At 40.8% G+C, this 19,474-nt stretch overlaps 1 protein-coding gene across 7 annotated transcripts in view; it reads right to left on the reverse strand.

The window, feature by feature from the left end:
- FAT1 (FAT atypical cadherin 1) overlaps nt 1–18,995 on the reverse strand; it is a 104,503-nt gene extending 85,508 nt beyond the window's left edge. For 2 of the 7 annotated variants that reach the window (XM_048941145.1, XM_048941141.1), the window contains exons 1-2: nt 17,099–17,443; nt 7,924–11,211 (exon numbers count right to left, since the gene is read on the reverse strand). In XM_048941145.1, coding sequence (XP_048797102.1) covers nt 7,924–11,191 — 3,268 coding nt within the window. In that variant the 5' untranslated portion in view covers nt 11,192–11,211; nt 17,099–17,443. Of the gene's footprint in view, nt 1–7,923; nt 11,212–16,279; nt 16,561–16,926; nt 17,002–17,098; nt 17,445–18,525 lie in introns of those variants that run through there. The other 5 variants (XM_048941143.1, XM_048941142.1, XM_048941146.1 and 2 more) reach the window with 5 other exon arrangements.
- Between the last annotated feature and the right edge of the window lie 479 nt (nt 18,996–19,474).

A 19,474-nucleotide genomic window follows, 5' to 3' on the forward strand; every position in this document is an offset into this window, starting at 1 on the left:
AAGTACTCATGTAGGTTTGTCCTTTGTTAAATACGTCCAAATGCTGTATGATGAAAGTTTAAAATCTTCAAAGAAAAGAATAAACATTATGTAATCATTTTCAAGCTCCTCACTTTTGACTTTAATATGTACTTCAAAAGCTAAGCAGATGCTTAGTAGGAAATAAATCCCCAACTCAACAGATGTACCAACAGCGATATGGCAAGATGCACCTTCGATAGCTTTTGGCAACCCTACACTTCTATTATTCCTCTCTCACAAGTGCTTTTCAAGTCAAAGAGAAGCCTAAACAAGTTAATAGGCCCTTAATATGTACTCTGCTGTCTGAACTGATTGCTGTTTATAAGGTAATCTCTGAGACCACATGTGTCTCAGCCTGGGCTCATCTCCTACAGAGAGGCAGCCCTTAGGCAGCTCTGCTTTCATCAAACCAAATTGTAGCCCACTCAGCACCTTTCACAACAAAACAATCCTTCACTTTCAGCGGGAGAAGAAGAGGTAGGGATTCTATGGAATCTCTGTTTGGTCACTCTGAGGTAATGTTTTGCTCAGCAGGATATCTAAGAAAACTTCCAAACTGCTTTGAAAGATCCCCCAGCCACAGCAAAACACCATGAATATGTTTGTGTAAAACTCAGATTCTTCCCAAGACACATTCTAAAAAGCAACATTAACAACCAAATAGCACTTAGTGATTTAACACTGTTACAAATGCAAGTCATAATTTCCTTCAAAGACTGAAAAAAAGAGAGGTTATCAGCTAGCTCCAGGACAGATAGAACGTTTGTGACCCTGCTACAAACCCAGGCCTTCTTAATCTCTGCTTAACTGAAACTCAACATTAGCTTCAAATGCCCTGCTTAGCTCTAACACATCTGACTCATCTGATCAGAAGCTTAAATGTATGAGAATCATCCCACAAATTAACCCAGTAGCAACTTCACTGCCAGACCTTAGCCTGAATGAACACAATTAGACCTTATGTACAGTAGTGCAAAGCTGCAAAATGTAGCCCTGATTACAGGTTAACCAGACAATTCCTTCAGAACATGGACATGACTAAACAGAGGCGCCAGGCAGCCAGGCTGCTGGTTCCAGCAATAAAGCAATACAACACACACCCATAGTTATCTTAGGGAAAAGCTTTCTGGATTGCTTTTTGGTTATCAGAGAACTTTGGATTAGTCTTCACTCTAGTTGACAGCAGGTTTCCAAATCTAAATTTCAGTTATTCAAACAGACACAAATTGTATTTAGCTGGTTCTACACTTCTTAAAAAGAAAAAAAAAAAAAAAAAAGTTTTAAGTTTTCCAGTTTTTCTTATCACTAAAAAGTATTTAAAGACAACAGTTATTCTTAGTAAGCTGCGGTTACAGCTATTTGTGCCAAATGCCTTATTATTAAAACCGTAACAAATGGGTGGAAAATATATTTTAGTCGCATGAAATTTTAAACAAATGTTTTTGAACTCAAATTATTACTCAATCTAGGCACGGCTGAAGTATACAAATTCTGGGGGGGAATGTGGGTTTTTTGCCTTTTTTTTTTTTTAACATAACAATTTGTTTCTTGAAGAATGGTCCAAGTTTGGCTCAAGGCCACCAAAGTGAAGTGCCATAATAACAGAGTGAAGTCACACAGATCTTCCACTGTGTAATCTTCACTGTTATTTTCAAGATGATACTGAGCACATTCAAACCAACAGGTATCATTACCTAGAAAGAAGAAAATAATATCCCTTTCTAAAACAGTGTAGGCTATTTTTAAGATATCTATAATCAGCCACCATAAATATGCCTCCTCGATTTAAATGTCCTACACAAAACAGATGCAATTGTCTCTTTCACTGTGCAGACTGAGCTAGGGTTTCAGCTCTGTTCCATTTACTGCATGCCTGACTATCGCCAAATAAAAGATAGGATGGGCTTGGTAATATAATTGGCTTCATTATTTACTGCCACAACAAAATGTTTCTTCTGGAGGAGTTCAAGGGCTCTCCTGCAAAGGCAAGACTGCCAGAGGAAGAGCTGAAATGAAAATATATCATCTCAGTTATATAAACTCAACCTCTTCTTACGCTGCTATTCTTTAACAATTCAATATCAAAGAGAGGAAAGGCCCAGTTAAAGTACAAAATAAATGTAATACTAGAAAAAACAGATAATTGTGCAGAAAAATCTTTCTAGATGAAACATCTATCAAATTAATCTCTGCTTGCCCCTCCCACTCCTTTCTATAATATTCTTTAAAATTATTTAGTAAATGCCTCTTGCATGGAAAGCCAAGAGAATGTTTTTCTGCATCTCCTACCTAAGCTGCTTACTGTTTCCACAACAAGGACAGTTCTGTGTGCTTGTTTTTAATAACAATGACAACATTTTTCAAGGAAAAAAAAATCCATACTCTTTAATCCCATTAATACATAAAAGAAATTATCACGAATTCAAAAAATTTCACTTTAATTTACTTTAACTGAATTCCAAATGCCAATGTGGCCACTGACTGATCAAGCAATTTCAGAATCCAAGGAATATCCTGCGTAAGGCCTTCAATTATGAGGAACTTCTCTTACTCTCATCTCGAATTTCACCCAAATCTCTAGTGCACATATACTAGTCACCTTTTAGATCTAAATGGCTAACTGAAGTGCTGACACAGCCTCTTATATAAGAAATAACCTTCCAGATCAACACCATAGGCCTAAGAATTTAATTCTAAGTTAGAATCTATAGAATCTAGTAATAATTCTAGAAGGTTTTGTTTATTTTGAACAAACTGCATTGGAATAACCTTAAAAATTCTGACTCTAGTACATTTATAGCTCAGTTACTGAAAGAATTTAGCTGTAAGGGCAAATCACTTAACAGAAGTTCAGCAAACAGCGTAACCTGGAAGCGCAGAATTTGGTGTGAGGTGTAAAACTTTTGAGAAGCTAAATAGATACTTGGGAAATTAGTTTGCATGTGGAGCTTCACTAACATCAGCATCTCAACCAGCTAGAGCAAGAATTTCTTGTGCAAAAAACCTGCAACCATTTAGTATTTAGAAATAGCTGAATTACAAGGTGTCTATCTCTTCAAAGAGTGGAAAGAACCACCGAACTTTGCAAAGAGAAAACACTATGTGAAATCCCTCTTAGGAGAAAGTCTTTTTCCCATTTACTTGTCATTTTGATCTAGTCAAAATACTCACATAAGGAATTACAATGTCAAAAGCTGTGTGCCAATTAGACTATATCTGTGGACAGAAGCTAAGCAGGAAATGTCATTGCCAAATATAAGCAGACTAAATTTTAAAGCACCTTCTCACAGTCCACCATATCAAGCCCACTAGGAATATTCTCTCCTGATTATGAACATCACCTCATAAATCACAGTTTTTAATCTCCTGTTTCACGGTTTTCTTAGAAAAAGATTTGCTCAATACTTTTGCTGTTAATAGTGTTCATGGACTTATAAACTATCTAATAGATCTGCAATGATTCCAAACAAACAGAACAGTCACTGTATGACTGACAGCAGCATGGTTGGAATAAATACAGTAGAAAAATGGAAATTAAGGAAAATTTAGGTTCTGTTTCTTTACTTCAAGTTAACTTGAGTGAAATTAAGTTTTTGTACATATTTATGTGATATTTATGATGTATACAAATGAAGTAACAAACTGGAGTACACGTTAGGTGAAACTTCAACACAAGCTATTCACTTAAAAAATGTGAGGAAAGTCCCATATTTGTAAGGCTGCTCAACTACAACTGACTTAAAACCAAAATCATACTGGTCTCAGTTTTTATTAAAAACGCCTCTTCTACAATCAAAAGGTTTACAGCTGTATCAGTACAAAAAACCCAGAAAACATTCCCAGACACACTAGAATATTGCTGAACTGAGTTTTGCCTGTACCAACTGCCATCCTTTGTAAGAGCACCGGAGCAGACCATTATCAACAGATGAGCTGGGTGCAGCCAACCTGGTTTAAAGGTACTACAGTAGTTACACCAGATGTAGGCCATCTGTCTTCTGTTTCAAATGACACTGCTGATTTATTACATATGCAACAGGTGCCTAAGTTTTCAGCCCCACTGATGATCATGGTGCTCAGTATTTGGTAATGCCTGTCTTTATTATTAAAACTCAAGACCAGTGAGTGGTGGGATGATTAAAAATGCTCAAAAGCCAATGAATACCAAAGACGCAGAATATGAAACTGCCCCTTATGTACAAGTGTAAATTATACTCTGCACTCTCATTGAAGCAATTTTGAGAACACTACAAAGAAATGCTCACATACTTATTATTTGTTACCAATGCTCTACCTTTTAAGAGTATAATTCAGTACTTTGTTCTATGTAGTTAAAATCCAATTCATTCTCTATAAGAATTACTGTCTTTCCTGCTGGAAATGGTTCTGGTAATATTAAAAATATTGTCTCCCACTCATTAAGCTTTATTGATAGTGTTTTATGCAAATGGAGATTGGAGTGCAGTAAAATGAATTTTCCTCTGTATGTCCCCCTTCATATTTTCTACTTGTTCCTTTAACAATCTTTATCAAAACAGATCATATTTTCTCAATATGGTAGTAAGGCTACACTTGAGATTACATGGTTTCAAGCAAAGACAAAGAAAGAAAACTCTAAAGAAAACACTACTGAATACTTACAAACCCTATCTAAAACAAGTACTCCACAAACAGAAAATGATCAGTTAGGGAAACTATTAGACATAGTATTTGTCTGTTGTGCTCTTGTTCTCAGAGCTTTGGAGATGGTATACCAAGTTGAACAGATCCTTGCTCAAGTATGATACTGTGCCTTTCTCAGTCTGCAAATTACTTTCATCATTTGAAACTTTGTTATTGTTATAACACATACAGTACCTCACTCTTCACTGAAGATTCCTGATTACAAGTAACTTAATTACATGGCAAAACATCAGTAATAGGTTTAACATGCATAAATTTCAGACTGCCATACACCATTCTGGATCTAGGTTATGCTCTGGAAAAACATTCCCATCCGCAGAAGTTCAGAAGACATTTGCTGATAGGTAGCCTTGCCACTTGACCTAGTGGGAAATTTCCAATAAAAATGTTTATAAAACTAGTAGCCATGGTTTATTAACTCAGTTAAATCATCATCAGAAAAATCTGAATAGAATCTATGTGTAACACCTCATACATTGAGGCACAAGAGTTCAAGTCTGACTGCTCCAGTATACAGCTGGTTAAACACAATGGGATAGAGGGGAATTCAGTTTGAAACTTCCTTTGTTTCTCAGCAACAGGCTTCAGGATGTGCTCCCATTGCCTACAAACACTGCACTGTCCTAGGGCACTTATACTCCCAGTCTGCTGGCTCCCTCAGTTACATAAATTTATGTAGTTTCTGCTGCAGGTTCTCCCCCAGCAGTTGCTTCTATTTCTTAGATTCACTCATTTGTTGTGAAACTGAATTGTCTGATTTAATCTATCAGCCGTTACATTTAATTTCAGTTCTAGCATCAAGACTGAATGTGAGCAACACTTCTCAATACGCTCTCCCTCTATGATCTCCCACTTTGTCTCTGGAGTTGAAGACAGTGTTTGTTAACCCCTCACTGACTATGGTGAGAACCAGCAGTTTCATTTTCATAATCTCAGCAAGAATTTGACTCATAAACCCATCTAAGATGATGTATGCAGCAAAACAGAACAGATTGTCCATCCTTCTCAGCTTTAAAGTGGCAGTGAAAACAAGAAACATTCTATAATTTAGAATCATAATCACAGATGGTCTGATGCTTATGTCCAGCTGAGAACTTCTGTAAGGTTACCTTCGACTCTCTAGAAGTAACTATCTGCTGATACTTACAAAAGGGATGAAAGAAAAGGCCAAGTAATGAGTTATGATCTCCCTCTTTACTTACTTGGCTTACAGTTAACAATATATAAGCCGGAGATAGCATAAGGCTGAACCTCAAATTAAACTCATTAAAACAATTTGTTTACTTTAGTCATACTTTTAGTAGCTATAACTTCCTGAGGAAATGTGGTCTGTGACTTTATTATACTACATAAGTAAAATACTTCCTTTTTAGGTGACCTACATGCATGCACCCTATTTCTTACATTGTAACAAAGTAAGATAGGGAAGGTGGTACAGAAACTGTTGCAATCATCTCGACATCTGCTTTCCCCTACCATGAGCCAAAAAATATTACAGTTAAAATACAATCTACTACCAAATTCATTCTTAATACATTTTTTTTGTGTCTTCTTGATAAGCATTAGAGATTTAAAGAATTACACAAGCTAATCAAAGCAGTTCCTCAGTTTAAGACTATGACATTAAGGTCCCCTGTAAGAGATTTACTTCTGAGACCTTGGAGAGAACTGCAGACAACCAACCTATGAAAATTACCTGATGTAAGACAAAGGTAAGACTCAAAGAAAAAAAAAAAAAAAAGTATTCAAAAACTAGTGGCAAAGTTACATTAAGCACTCTCTGGAAAATTTTAGAATAAATGATAAAAATATCAACCACTAATACAGTTTGGATCTTATGAAATGTAGAATAGTTTAAAAAACAAAACCAAAAAACAACAACAAATCAAACACCACATGATAACATGGAAATAATAACCTGAAAGCCAGCTAAAATGCTATGCCTAGAACTATGTGATGTTTCTAACATGAAACAGCTTCCAAAATCCAGTTTATCAAACTGTGAAGGAAAGAGTAGTGTGATGCTCTCAAAGACAGAGGGAAACTCAAGGGTAAAGTCAGAAAAGCCCCTTAGCAAGCTGAAAAAATCACCAAGTCACTTGCAGATTTCCTCTTTCACACATTCTTTAATGTGCTTTCTTGTCTAAATATCAACCTGCTCCCTGTATCAAAATCAGATCATTTTGAAGAGCACGACAAAGATTCCATTAAGACTGTCTTCTGTAAAAATGCTGATGATTCCTCAGGAAAAAGATTAAAAAGCCCACAAACTTGAGACAGATTTTAAGCTACATCGTCAAGCTTTTAGATGCTCTACATTCCATCATCAGTTCCTTGATTTAGTTCAAAATATGAAGAAAAACATGCCCAGCAAACACAAAACCACATTCTTCCCCACTCAAGCATCTTAGGAAGAATTTGTTCCCTAAGATAAAAGCAAAAAAAAGCAACTCCTCTTCACACACATACCCCACGAGATAGTAGCACAGTATCAGAGCTTTATCTTTATCAGACATAAAAGAACAAGTAGCTACAGAGATGTGCAAGCAAAATATTAAAAGCACTACACTTCTATTTCAGCCATAATTATATTTTTCTCTGAACACATGACAATGGAGTAATTCTGACAGTTGCTTCTCAATTTATCCATCATTAATGAGATAAGTCAACAGTTCAATCTGCTTGACTTACATAAGCTTTTTAAAAGCAGCTTTCTTTGACAGGAGCCTTTCCATGAAGTAGTGATTACTAATACAAATGGGCACTCATAAAAACTATAAGATATATTTATAAAAACCTGCAGGCATGGAAGTATCACACATGCATACCACTACTAAATGAAGTAACAGAGGCATAGTTAAGGATTGCAAAGCATAAGAATGTCAGAATTAATTCCTTAGGTAGAGAGCACTTTACTCCCTCAACTTTATATGTCCCACACTGTCCAACTCTACTTGCATGAAGGGAACCTCCATTCTGTTTCTGATTTTAAGACCTAAGAATAGCTGTAAACAAGCTGGATCAAAACAAGGATACTAAAGGACAACTACTTATCAAATATATACATGCAATTTCACCAAAACAATAGATGGAACAGTATATGTTATTAGTGTCTTTTTCTTTTTTCTCCCAACAACATCTCTCTCAACAGTGACAATGCAGGTTGTCTGCTTTATCAGATTGCTATCTCTTTGCTGGCATACTAAGTAAATACCTTACCTTTTTCTTCATCTATTCGAAAAACTCCCATACCAGATCCATCTCTGATGGAATATCTTATCTCCCCATCTCGTCCCTCATCTTCATCATAAGCAGATACAGTCATTACTGAGGAGCCAATAGGGGCATCTTCTTTTACAAAGCCTTTATCTGCAAATACAGAGAACCGTGGAGGGTGCAAGTTCTCATTCACATCAACTACCTCAACTTCAACGTAACATGTAGAAGATAATGAAATGGGTTTCCCTTTGTCCTTGGCCCGTACAGTCAAATTATAAAGTTGTTTCTTTTCATAATCCAGTCTTTGTACAATACGTATTGCTCCACTTAGTTTATCAACATCAAAAGTGCCATCCCCACTGTCCAAAAGACTGTATCGTACTTGACTTGACTGGCCTAAATCAGGATCATAGGCTTCTAACCATGTAATAATTGTTCCTTCAGGAAGATCTTCTCGAATTTTTACATGATAATTTGAAGGAATAAACTTAGGAGGATTATCATTAACATCATCTATAGAGACTTTCAAAATAACCGTTGAAAATAACTGAGGTTCTTCGGTAGGTTGGTCTCTAGCCTCTATTTTCAAGAAATAGACATGTTGTTCTTCACGATCCAGAAGCCCGACAACTTTCACAACTCCTGTCACAGCATTAATAGCAAACTTGTCAGTATCTGTAAGAAGAGAATATTTCACTTCTCCATTAGCCCCTAAATCCTTATCAGTAGCTTCAATTTGAATAATTTCACTGTTTAGCTCTTTGTTTTCACTCACTTCCACAAAATAGCTGTCTTGTAGAAACTCTGGGGGGTTATCATTAGCATCCAAAATTCTTATATCTAGAAGGTGCCAGGCAGACTTTTGTGGTATTCCAAGATCATAGACAGTAATATTCAGATTGTATTTGTCTTTTACTTCTCGGTCAAGTGGAGACAAAATTCTCAGCATTCCACTTTCCATATCAATGATGAAACTGCTGTCTTCATTACCTCCAGAGATAACATATACTAACTTCCCATTGAAGCCAGTATCCAGATCAGTAGCATTCAGAAGTATTATGCTGGAGCCCACAGGTTGATCCTCTCTTACCTCAATGCTGCTGGGAAGAGTACTTCTAAACTGAGGTGTATGCATATTCAAGGAGTGAGTGTCAAAGAAAACATCCTCAACTTCTCCACGACTGTGCAATTTATTTGCTTGTAAGAGCTTCTCTGCAAGCATTTTAGCAACACCAGTTTCTTCACATTGCAAGTTGACCAGTTTGCGACCAGTAGCTACAGTGATATTGATATACAATGGTTTTGCAAAGTTTTCTCCATCTGTAGCTGTAATTTTCAAACTGTGAAAAGACATTTTAGCACCTGGGCCATCTGTTAGCGACTGCTTGAGTGAAAGTACACCAGAATTTGGATTTAGACTAAATAAATCCAGCTCATTTCCAGATTCAATTTGGTATCTTACCAACTGGAGCTCATCAGCATCAATGGCAGATACAGTTGTTATTTGTTCTCCAACACCAAGATCCCTGGGAATTGTTCCCTCACAATTAATTTTCTCAAACAGGGGTATATTGTCATTCAGATTATTTAAGATAATAGTCACAGGAACTTCAACTTCTCGACGATACGGTATACCCCAATCAGAAGCTCGAATCCTTAAATTGTAAACCCTTGGCATCAATTCATAATCCAAGTCTTCTGAGGTACTAATAATCCCACTGAAATGGTTAATCACAAATGGCAAAGGGTTTAGGTTTGCAATACTGTAGGTCACATAACCATTCTCCCCTTCATCAGGATCTTTTGCACTCACTCTCATGACACTCGTACCTATTGGCACATTCTCATCAAATGATGCCTTATAGGCTGTCTGAGTAAATTCAGGAGGATTGCTGTTCATGCCTAGTACCTTAATTAATACTTTTGCAGCAGCTCTTCTGTCACTTGTCATAACCTCAAGTTCAAAATGGGAGGAGTATTGTGCTTTTATGGGTTCTGAAGTGGTAATAAGACCAGTATGAGTGTTTAAATTGAATTTTACTTTGCCAGGTGTATTTTTAAATATATATTTTAAATGTGGGTAACTAGGCAGAGCTTTCACCATTATAACAGGCGTGTTTGGAGGGGCAAATTCACTTATTTCAGCTCTATATATCTCTTTTTCAAATCTGGCAGGACCAGACTTAAACTGTGGCGACGTCACATGAACAACTTTTACAGATGAAAACTGTGGAGGATTTCCTTTATCTTTAGCTTGAAGGGTAAGGTTGTATCCAAAAGGGTGGCTCTCCCAGTCAATATGACCAACAGCTTTGACTCTATATTCTTTACCTCCTGGCACAGATCTCACTGTTCTGAACTGCTGAAGTGGATCACCTGCAACAATATTCAATGATGCTATCTCTCCATTTGAACCTTGATCATTGTCCTCTACAGTTACAATTGCATAAGTTGGATCTTTGTCTGATTCTGATGGAGTCAACGTAACAGCTGTAATAACAGGGGCATATTCATTTGCTTGCTCTACATAAACAGTTAGTTTTGCCATACTGCTGATGCCGCTGCTACCATACAGCTTCAGTCCACGGTCCACAGCAAGAATTTCCATCTCGTAAAGCTTAGTGTCCAAGTAGTCAAGCCTGCCAGTTAGAACTACCACACCACTAGTAGGATGTATAGCAAACACATCTGTTCTTTCTTTAAAGCTATAGTAGAACTCCCCATTTGTTCCTATATCTGCATCTGTTGCACTGACTCTTGCGATGCTGGTCCTTATCGCTGTGTTTTCAGGCAAAGAAACGCTGTAAGATGTTGGAGAAAACAAAGGCCGCAAGTCATTTGTATCCAGTACCTGTACCCTGACCTTCGTGCGCGTTTCAGCATTTGTATTTTTTTCAACTGCTTTAACAGTCAGCATATAATGGTCTTTTACCTCTCTGTTAAGGATAGCTGTGTTTCCTCCCTTGGTCCGTATTCTCAAAAAACAAAAGTTTCCAAGAACATATTCTTCAGCTTTGAACAAGTTCTCATTGTCACCAGAAATAATTTTGTACCTCAAGTCCCATAATGGATTCACAATATAAATGCCCATTTTCACTGGATGTCCAACGTAAGTTTTAGCTGCAGAATTCTCATACACAGTTGCATTATACTGCGCTTGTGTAAATTGCATTGGTGAAACATGGTGTGGTATTTGACTTCCTTCACAGTTTTCAATATGCTGCACCAGCAGCATCAGCAGCAAGATCATAGTCAAGTATCTTCCCATGGCAGCAATTACAAAAAAACCTGAAACAAGAGAAAGAAGCATTAAGACTTACAGATGTTCAAATATTATTTAGATAACTTTTATACTTAGTTTCGAAATCACACTTTGAAGAAAACTACTATATAGGTATCCAGGCTATACCCTTTTTTGCGGAATGTTTCAACATGACTTAGTTATAGTAATCTCAAGAACCCCCAAGACCAAGTTTAGGAATTATTATAATGATGCAAGGAAAACACACGGTTAACTCCATCTGAAACACTTTGTGATGAACTTTCACTCCAGTCCTCTAGTTCATATGAAACCTTGTCTTTTGATAGAAAATTTTTCTCCCTCATTTCACTTAGCCTGTAAAATGAATTATGTCCAATGATGCAGAAGTAAACTGCAATATATGGCTTGAAACTACGATGGATTTTCTCTTGATTCTTCAACATACACTATAAGCACCTGTTATAATACATACAGACAGAAGTTACAAGTAGAGAATTATTCCACACATGTTGTACTCTTGCCAGCTCTAAGTCTCCTTTTAAGAATAGAGGATAGCAGTGCATACAACTTAAAAAAAAGAGCCAGGCACCACTAAGCTGTAAAACCATCAGTAAGGGATGAAGTGTAATCCTTTATTCCTCTCCCTAAATAGATTCAAGAATTTATCATCAAGAGCTATTGGAGTATGAATCTAATAAAATAACTGGAAAGACTATTAAGATGTGTTTCTTTTAAACACACTCCAGAAATGACATAGTCCAGAACAGAAAGACATGGAGACATGCCCTCATTAGCACTATTTTTTGAAGGAAAAGGCATAATTTTCATTGTCTAAATCCATGCATAAAGAAAGGTAGAAAGCTCAGAAATTAGACGTTCCAAGACTATGATATTTATCAGCATCCATACTAGTTGTATGTACTTCCGAAAATCTCACAGGATAAATTAAAGCTTCAGAATGCCTCCTAAACAAAGCTCAAGCTTTCAAAAGAAAAAAACAACAACAAAAAAAAAGTATTGGGAGAAAAAATTATTTCCAGCAAGTAAAAAGCAATTTAGCTTTAACCTGATTAATTTTATTAAGTAGCACACATTCTTTCCTTTGACCTTCTTTCAAATCCTAAACATTTTTCCTTTACCTCTTTTTTAGCATCTTCTTCCCTGGCTGATTTTTGTTATACAACTATAGATGCTAATTCCTAACTGTGCTCTTCTCTCGTTCTTCCTGACTTCTTCTCCCACATTTTATCCCTGGTTTTCCTCCTCTCTACCTTCGACTGTCATTCTCCTCAGTGCCCATTCTCACTGCTCCTGTTCATCTCAGCTTAAAAAGTGTCCCATTATATTGCCTTTTTCACCCACTCACATTTTCTCTCACTGTTATTTTTTTCTTCTCTCATTCCAACCTGCTCAATTAGATACCTGAAAGAGCACAGACTGGCTGAAATTCCATGGACCGTTTCTACCCACTAGGAAGAATTACAGCAAATTAACCTGGTTGTGTCAACAGTTCACTCTAAGCACTCAGAAGCATCTAATTTGGTCACAGCTATTACTAAATCAGTGAGTTTGAGAAGGACTTAAGACTCAGACCCACAGAGCTATAGGAAATTTGAAAGAAGAAATAAAAACCAGTCAGTTTCCTTTAGGAAGAAAAAAGAAGTGTAGTCTGTCTTCCAAATACAGCAGTTAAGTTACTTGATTAAGGCTATGGCTATAGCAAAGAACAAAATTTAAGTTACTAGCTGGAAACCCTACTGAAAAAGTCTGGAAGAGTGAAAAGTTAGTAGGGCAAATGAGGGTAACATTGAAATAACCACCATGTCAATGGATTAACAGTTTTATTCCTCTCCTCACACTACTGTTTTTTCTAGACTATGGTTTGTCCTTAAACACACACTTGGGTCTCCAGGACTTCATTCTTTTAACATGCTGCTAAATAAACATTTACTGCAGTAACTTTTTCTCATGAAAACAACTGATATCAGTACTTTTTAAACTCCAAGCAATTCAAGAAGTCATTAGTCTTAGCTAAAAGATGTGTCAGAAATGATTACATCACTTTAAGTAATCAACAGAAACAACTCTCACTGTGGAAGTTTTAGGACCTGCAACCACGACAGGTGAAAGAAGCTCCATTCTATGCAAATAAATACAGGTGTTAAAACCACCCAACTTCCTTGGTGAAAGCCTTCCAAAAGTTGTGGGAAGCAGCCACTCAGGGGAGGAGTACACCTAGGCAAACAGAAGTTACTCTCCCATCTTTCTCATCTATCAGAACAATTCTCTGTAAATCACTTCTATGCAATTCCTTAAACTCTCAACACTCATTTTGCACTCTTGTACAAACTGGATGTATTTTGGGCCTACTGTCTATTAACATTCAGTAGCAGAGAGTATGTGCACCTTGGGTGCTACATCATTCTGTAACTCACAGCCCATACTTATTAGCAGCTGGCAATAAGCTGTCAGGAATGGTGTATTTACTAAGTAAAACACCATGGGTCTGGATTTTTTGGTTTTTGTTTTGTTTTTTGTTGTTGTTGTTTTTATCTTTTGCTCCTCTTATCTCAGACACATTTGATTATGATGCATTGGACTTCCGCACTAAGATTCCCAAGTTCTTCATTAAAATTCTAAGTTGAACATATGCGTAGGTTTTACTATTACATAAATATTTTCCTGTTCTATAATACCTTAAGTACTCTTTGCTTATTTTCTGTAATAACTTCAAGTAGAGTCTGCTCAGAGCTGGCAACAGGCAGACTATTAATTCAACCACCAGTAAGGATCCATTTTGTAGCATCAAATTCCAAGGTCTACTGAGTCACAACCTACAGCTTAATAGCATCCCTCAACTCAGTTGCTCAGTGGAGTACATTGCACAAAATTAAGTTAGATATTTGCTGCATTTCACTTATCTTGTGTCATCATTTGCAGAGTTACCAGAAACAAAAAAATCTTGAACCAGGATTATCAACACATAATATAATCTTGATAAATATCCACAGTATTAAAAAATGCAAAGATAGTTAATTACTAAGGGAAAGTATGAGGACATTCAGATAGGGTGCTTATGTGTTAGATTAAACTCAAATGGTTCGTAACAATAAGCCAGCATAACTGAATTTCACAAACATTTCATCTATACTACACTTCAAATTCCTCAATTTTACTTTTTTAAAAATCTTTGGAGTACCACCACTTCAAGATTTTCTGCATCCATTTTCAAAACATAATGGAACTGTTTGCTTAACAAACACCATAACCCTAGGTTTATAAGAAGCACACTGTATTTATTCTGGAATGCTACATTCCAACAAACTTCAATATTCTACTTGGAAGGACCATTACTTATATGTATATTAACTGTAGGGAAACCTATGATAGTTTTACTAGTTACTACATTAACAACGTGATTTAACTCATTAACGTAATCTGAAATGGGAAAAAATACTCACAACTTAGCAATGTGCATCATCTTCATGATAAAGATAAGAGAAAAAGAGAAACTGGCAGGGCTGGCAGACCTCAGACTGAAAATTTACAAATGCAGAAAATTTGGATAAGAGCCCGGTCTTATATATGTCTGTTTCTCTTAACAGAATGCTTGCAGTATATAGACTTGTAACTTTAAGCGGCAAACAGAGTAAAACAGAAAAATACCAAACGGGCAAAACAAGCCCTAACTTATATATAAGGTACCAACAGGATACACTGCAGGAGTTATCCTCACCAATCATGTAAAAACCACATGTGAAAAAAGACTGGGCCAAAAAGCTGTCAGGATAAGCCTTGATCCCACTGCTCTTCCACTCCTACTCCCAAGGCCAGTCCAGCCCATAACACAGAGCAACATCACATACACTGGCAGATGACAATCCTGTGCATGGCTTTAACACCAAGCTTGGGAAACACCAGGCAGCACTAGAAGAGGTGCTGCCACTACAGTGATTGCCTTCTGAAAGGCACCACTAACTTTTAACAAATGTGGTAGCACTTCGGTGCTGTTCTCTATGTCTTTTGACACACATGCATCAGCTTCTTTAATTTGCAATATTTCAAACACTAAGACGTATCTACTAATAAAAACATCACCAATTTACTTTAAAGTCAGTTTTTATCAGCATGTGTGAGTAATGCCATTTGATACAAATACAGAGTGAAAAGTTATTACTGCAGTAATTAAACCGTTATGACAGGGTGTCTATTGTAGCAGTGGAAGGGAGATCATGAGACTTCGTCAGCTGTACAACTCTACAGTTACACCTTCTCTTTCCATTTTTTAATAGCATTTATTGATTTAGTCCCCACCAGAAAAAAAAAAAAAAAGCCAGGTTTAACTACTTCAACATCTTTAAGCTTCCAATTGAAACTTAAAAGTAAGACTTTTTTAAATCAACACTGAAAAAGTTTCTTAGGGCTTTTTATTTTGGGGAGGAGGAAGAGAAACACCAGTGAGGGGTTTCTGTGAGTTGGCAGACAGAAAAGCAACACATGATGAAAGCATATAGGAGTGTGCATTCGTAAAGCTGGTAAGTTATTCAAAAAATGTACACTGCCGTAGAGATTAATGTAACAGTTTCAGCTTGTGACTAAACTCCAGAGAGTTTCATGCTTACATTCACCACCTTAGAGGTTAATCTCATGAGGTGCTTTGATTTATGCAGTCCAGAACTCTGCTGTTAAAAGGAAAACACAGCCGCTGTATTCAGGCAGCACGTGAAGACATTGACTAAGGTGGTTTCACACTGAGAACTGTAACTATTTGCACACGACAGCAATCAGTGTATCTTGTATGGAGCTCTCCCATTGTACAAGGAAAAACAGATCTTTGGGAATTAAGAAGTGTGGTCAAAATTTAACACGACCCTAAAATTCAAGAGGACAAAAACAGTTTCACTGAGCCAATACTCAGCTTTATCTAGAAAACAAACAAACAACAAACAAACCAATAAAAGACACGAATCTCTAGGATTTTATACTTTTTTTTTCTTGCTTGCTTTTACCACAACCAATGATAACTTGGCCATATAAACTCCTTTCTCATACTATGTTATCAACCCAGGAGCCTGCTGTATTACTGGAGCTCACCTTCCCTAAGCGCAAGATCTCAGGATTTCAGAAAACAAACAAAACCTTCTGAAATAAAGTCGTTTCAACACTGAAATGCGGTATTTCACTGACTAAACATCTGAGTATTTCCACGTGTTTCAACAGGTCATAGGAAGCACGCAGATAGACCAGGTAATAGATGCAAGTCTCCAATTTCCCATGCAAAATCCAGGAGAAATTCATATGTAAGTTTTTAAGCTGCAGGGAAGCCACTTGGTGGAAGCCTGGATCACTTCGCGATGTCTTAACGCATTTTCTTCCTGCCAAAAAAGTAAAGTTTACAAGCAGGGGTACTTTCACTGCCAATGGGGCGATCCTCTGTCTCTGACTGCCACCCTCAAACAGCGCTCCGTTCCCTTTGAGTAGCACAGACCCAAAGAAGAGCGCCGCGTCCTTGCTCCTTATCGCTCAGGGGAATGCGGGAGGAAAGCAACGAGGGACGCCGGGCGAAGTGCAAACAAAGGGCCAGCACCACCCCGGGACATTTCTCCACCGCGAACCGCTCCCATTGCATCGCGAGGGAATTAAGTTCACAATGGCCCATTGAACGCAGACGAAGACAGACACCTTGCCTTGGGGGGAAATATTATCACCACCCTTTTCTTTTTTTCCTCGACAAAACTTACGAGCAACCTGCTGCCTGCGTCCCGACCGGCTCCCCGCGCCCCAGCCGCCCGCTACGCCGGCGCCGAGTCCCCTCCCGGCTTCGCCGCGGCACCACCGCTCTCGTCCCAGCCGTCCCAGCCGTCCCATCCGCCCCGTACCAAACTTCTCGTAACTTCCCAACCCCCCTCTCACCACGCTTAATGCCTCCAGGTCGGGGGCGCCAGCCGGGCCCAGCCCCGCATGCTGCCTCCGCCGCGCAGCTTTCCTTTCTTCGCCGCTGCCCTCCGCCCCCTCCACGCCGCGGCGCCCCCCGGAGCCGTATTCCTCCGCCGCACCGGACCGCGGCCGCGGAGCGCCGCAGAAACGAGTTCCGGAGCGGCCGCGGACACGGCGGCAGCCCCGCACCCCGGATCCGCCCCGCCCGGGGCTGGGCTGGACGCTGACGGGCGGGAGCGGCGCCTCCGGCTGTAGCCCCACCGGGAGGGGCGACGGGGACAACGGCGCTTTCAAGTATAGGAAAGTGCTGAAGAAGGCGACTGAGAAACTTTAGCAAGCCGAGGCTCGGCCGCAGGAACTGGAAGGGACCTCGAGGGACATCTCCAAAATACACCGAAAACGGGCGGCATCGCTACGGGGCTGTCCTTGGCAGAGCCCGCGGTCCTACCCCCTCCCCGCCAGCAGCCGCATAACGACCGCAGCCCCAGCGGTCGGCCGCCTACAGGGCAGGAGCGGCGCCGGGGGCAGCGAGTGTGGCGCCGACCGCTTCACTCCCCTCGGCGGCAGTGGCGGCGGCTCCGTCCCACCCCTCGGCATGGAGTGTGGGTGCCCCGCTTCGCTGAGGCTAGCGCTAGCCGGCCGATCCAACGTTAAACACTGCCAAACGTTCCTTGGAGAGTTCTCCGCTCATAAATAAGTGATGGCACTTCGCAACCAGCAAACGTTTGCCCGGGGAATCCCAGCGCAGCGGGCTCGCGGCTGCGGGCGGGGGAAGCCGGCGGGGGCACATTAGCCCCGACACGGCTTTTATGAGCCGCATAAATAAATAAAGTCAGCTGCCGGGGGGGTGGAGAGGGTGCTGTTAGCAGAGCCCGGCGCGCCCTACAGCTGGAGATCAGAAGGAAGCGGCCCCTCAGAACGCACCGGCCGCAGCCAGGAGGCTCCGCTCCCCGCAGCCCCCGGCGTACACTCCTGGAGCCGGCCCGGCAGCCCCCGACCCCCAGGCGCAGCTCGGCGGCGGCCGGGAGGGGGCGCCACGGCACAGCGCAGCGAGCGGAGCCGGCACGGCGCCGGCGGGCAGCCCGGTACGGAGCGGCCGAGTCCGGCCCACGCTGTGCTGCGCCGCGCTGGCATCGATGCACGCAGGGCTGCGGGTCGGTGCTGCGTTGCCTCTGGCTCCAGGTGCGAAACAGCTCGGGTCAGCTCCGCGTGATACAGACGTGCATGTGTGTGTACGCATATATGCAGGAACATAGGTATGCTGCAGTTTCAAACTACAGAATCTACGGGTTGAAGCGCAAACAGCCTTTTCATTAAAATCCGCTCACTGTAGCACCACGACTCAAGAAAACCACCTTCCCGAGAATCCTGCTGCTGACAAACTCATTAAACAAAGAACTCACCAGACCAGCTGGACTCGGCGCTCTCCTCTCAAAGTCCGCTCCAGCTCAATTCATCTCCACACACACTTCCCTCTCCCTACTCTCCCTGGTTTTGCTGTCTTTCGGAGAAGCAGCGATCACAGCCTCGCTGCCCACGCAGTTCTAGCGCCTGCCCGCGGCCCCGGAGTTCAGCGCGGCCCCGGCACGCAGTGAGCGCAGCGCCCGGCCCTGCCGGCACAGCGCGGTGCTCCGGTTGCCGGCCATCCGCAGCTCCGGCTCTAGCGGGAGGAAAAAGAGAGATGAGCGGGGAAGAAGATAGGAAAAAAAAAAAATTAAAAAAAATTAAAAAGGGGAAAAAAATGAAGGCGAAATGAGAGATCCAACTTTCTCAAGACATGTCCAGGCAAAGAACGGGAGAGTTGAGGAGTTGAGCAGCGGAGAGAGTGAGTGGGAAAGCTGCGATGGCTCGTTGCTCCCTCCCTCCTCGCTTCCTCCGCCTCCCTCCCCCTTCTCTCGCTCTCCGGCCGGCCCTCCCGGACCCCAATTCCGGAGCACCTCCTCTTCTTCCCTCCTCGCCTCCCCTCCCCTCGCCGCGTCGCCACGGCTCCGCGCGGGGCCGCTGCTGCGCACCTGGGCCCTGCTGCCTGCAGGTGAGACGCGGCAAAGCGAGGCGAGCCGTCCCCTCCGCTCCCGGCCTCTTCCCCGGAGCTCTTTTGTGCCGCCGGTTCGGGGCCCGCTGGCTCCGCCGTCGCCGCGCCAGGCTGTTTCTTTGCCGGACGGAGCACAGCTACTGGAATGAACGGGCAACTCCGAGACGGTTGAGCAAGAGAACAGCCCGCTTTCGCCCAGCCGCGCTAAAAGTGGAGTAGCTCTCTACCCCTCCCCCCCTGTTTTCACTATTTTTCCTTCTTTCTTTTCTCTATTTTGGTTTGTTTTTTTTTTTTTTTTCCATCTTCTTCTTTTATCCCTT

This window comes from Lagopus muta, chromosome 4 (assembly GCF_023343835.1).
Source record: "Lagopus muta isolate bLagMut1 chromosome 4, bLagMut1 primary, whole genome shotgun sequence".
In the NCBI taxonomy this organism is placed as follows: Eukaryota; Metazoa; Chordata; class Aves; order Galliformes; family Phasianidae; genus Lagopus; species Lagopus muta.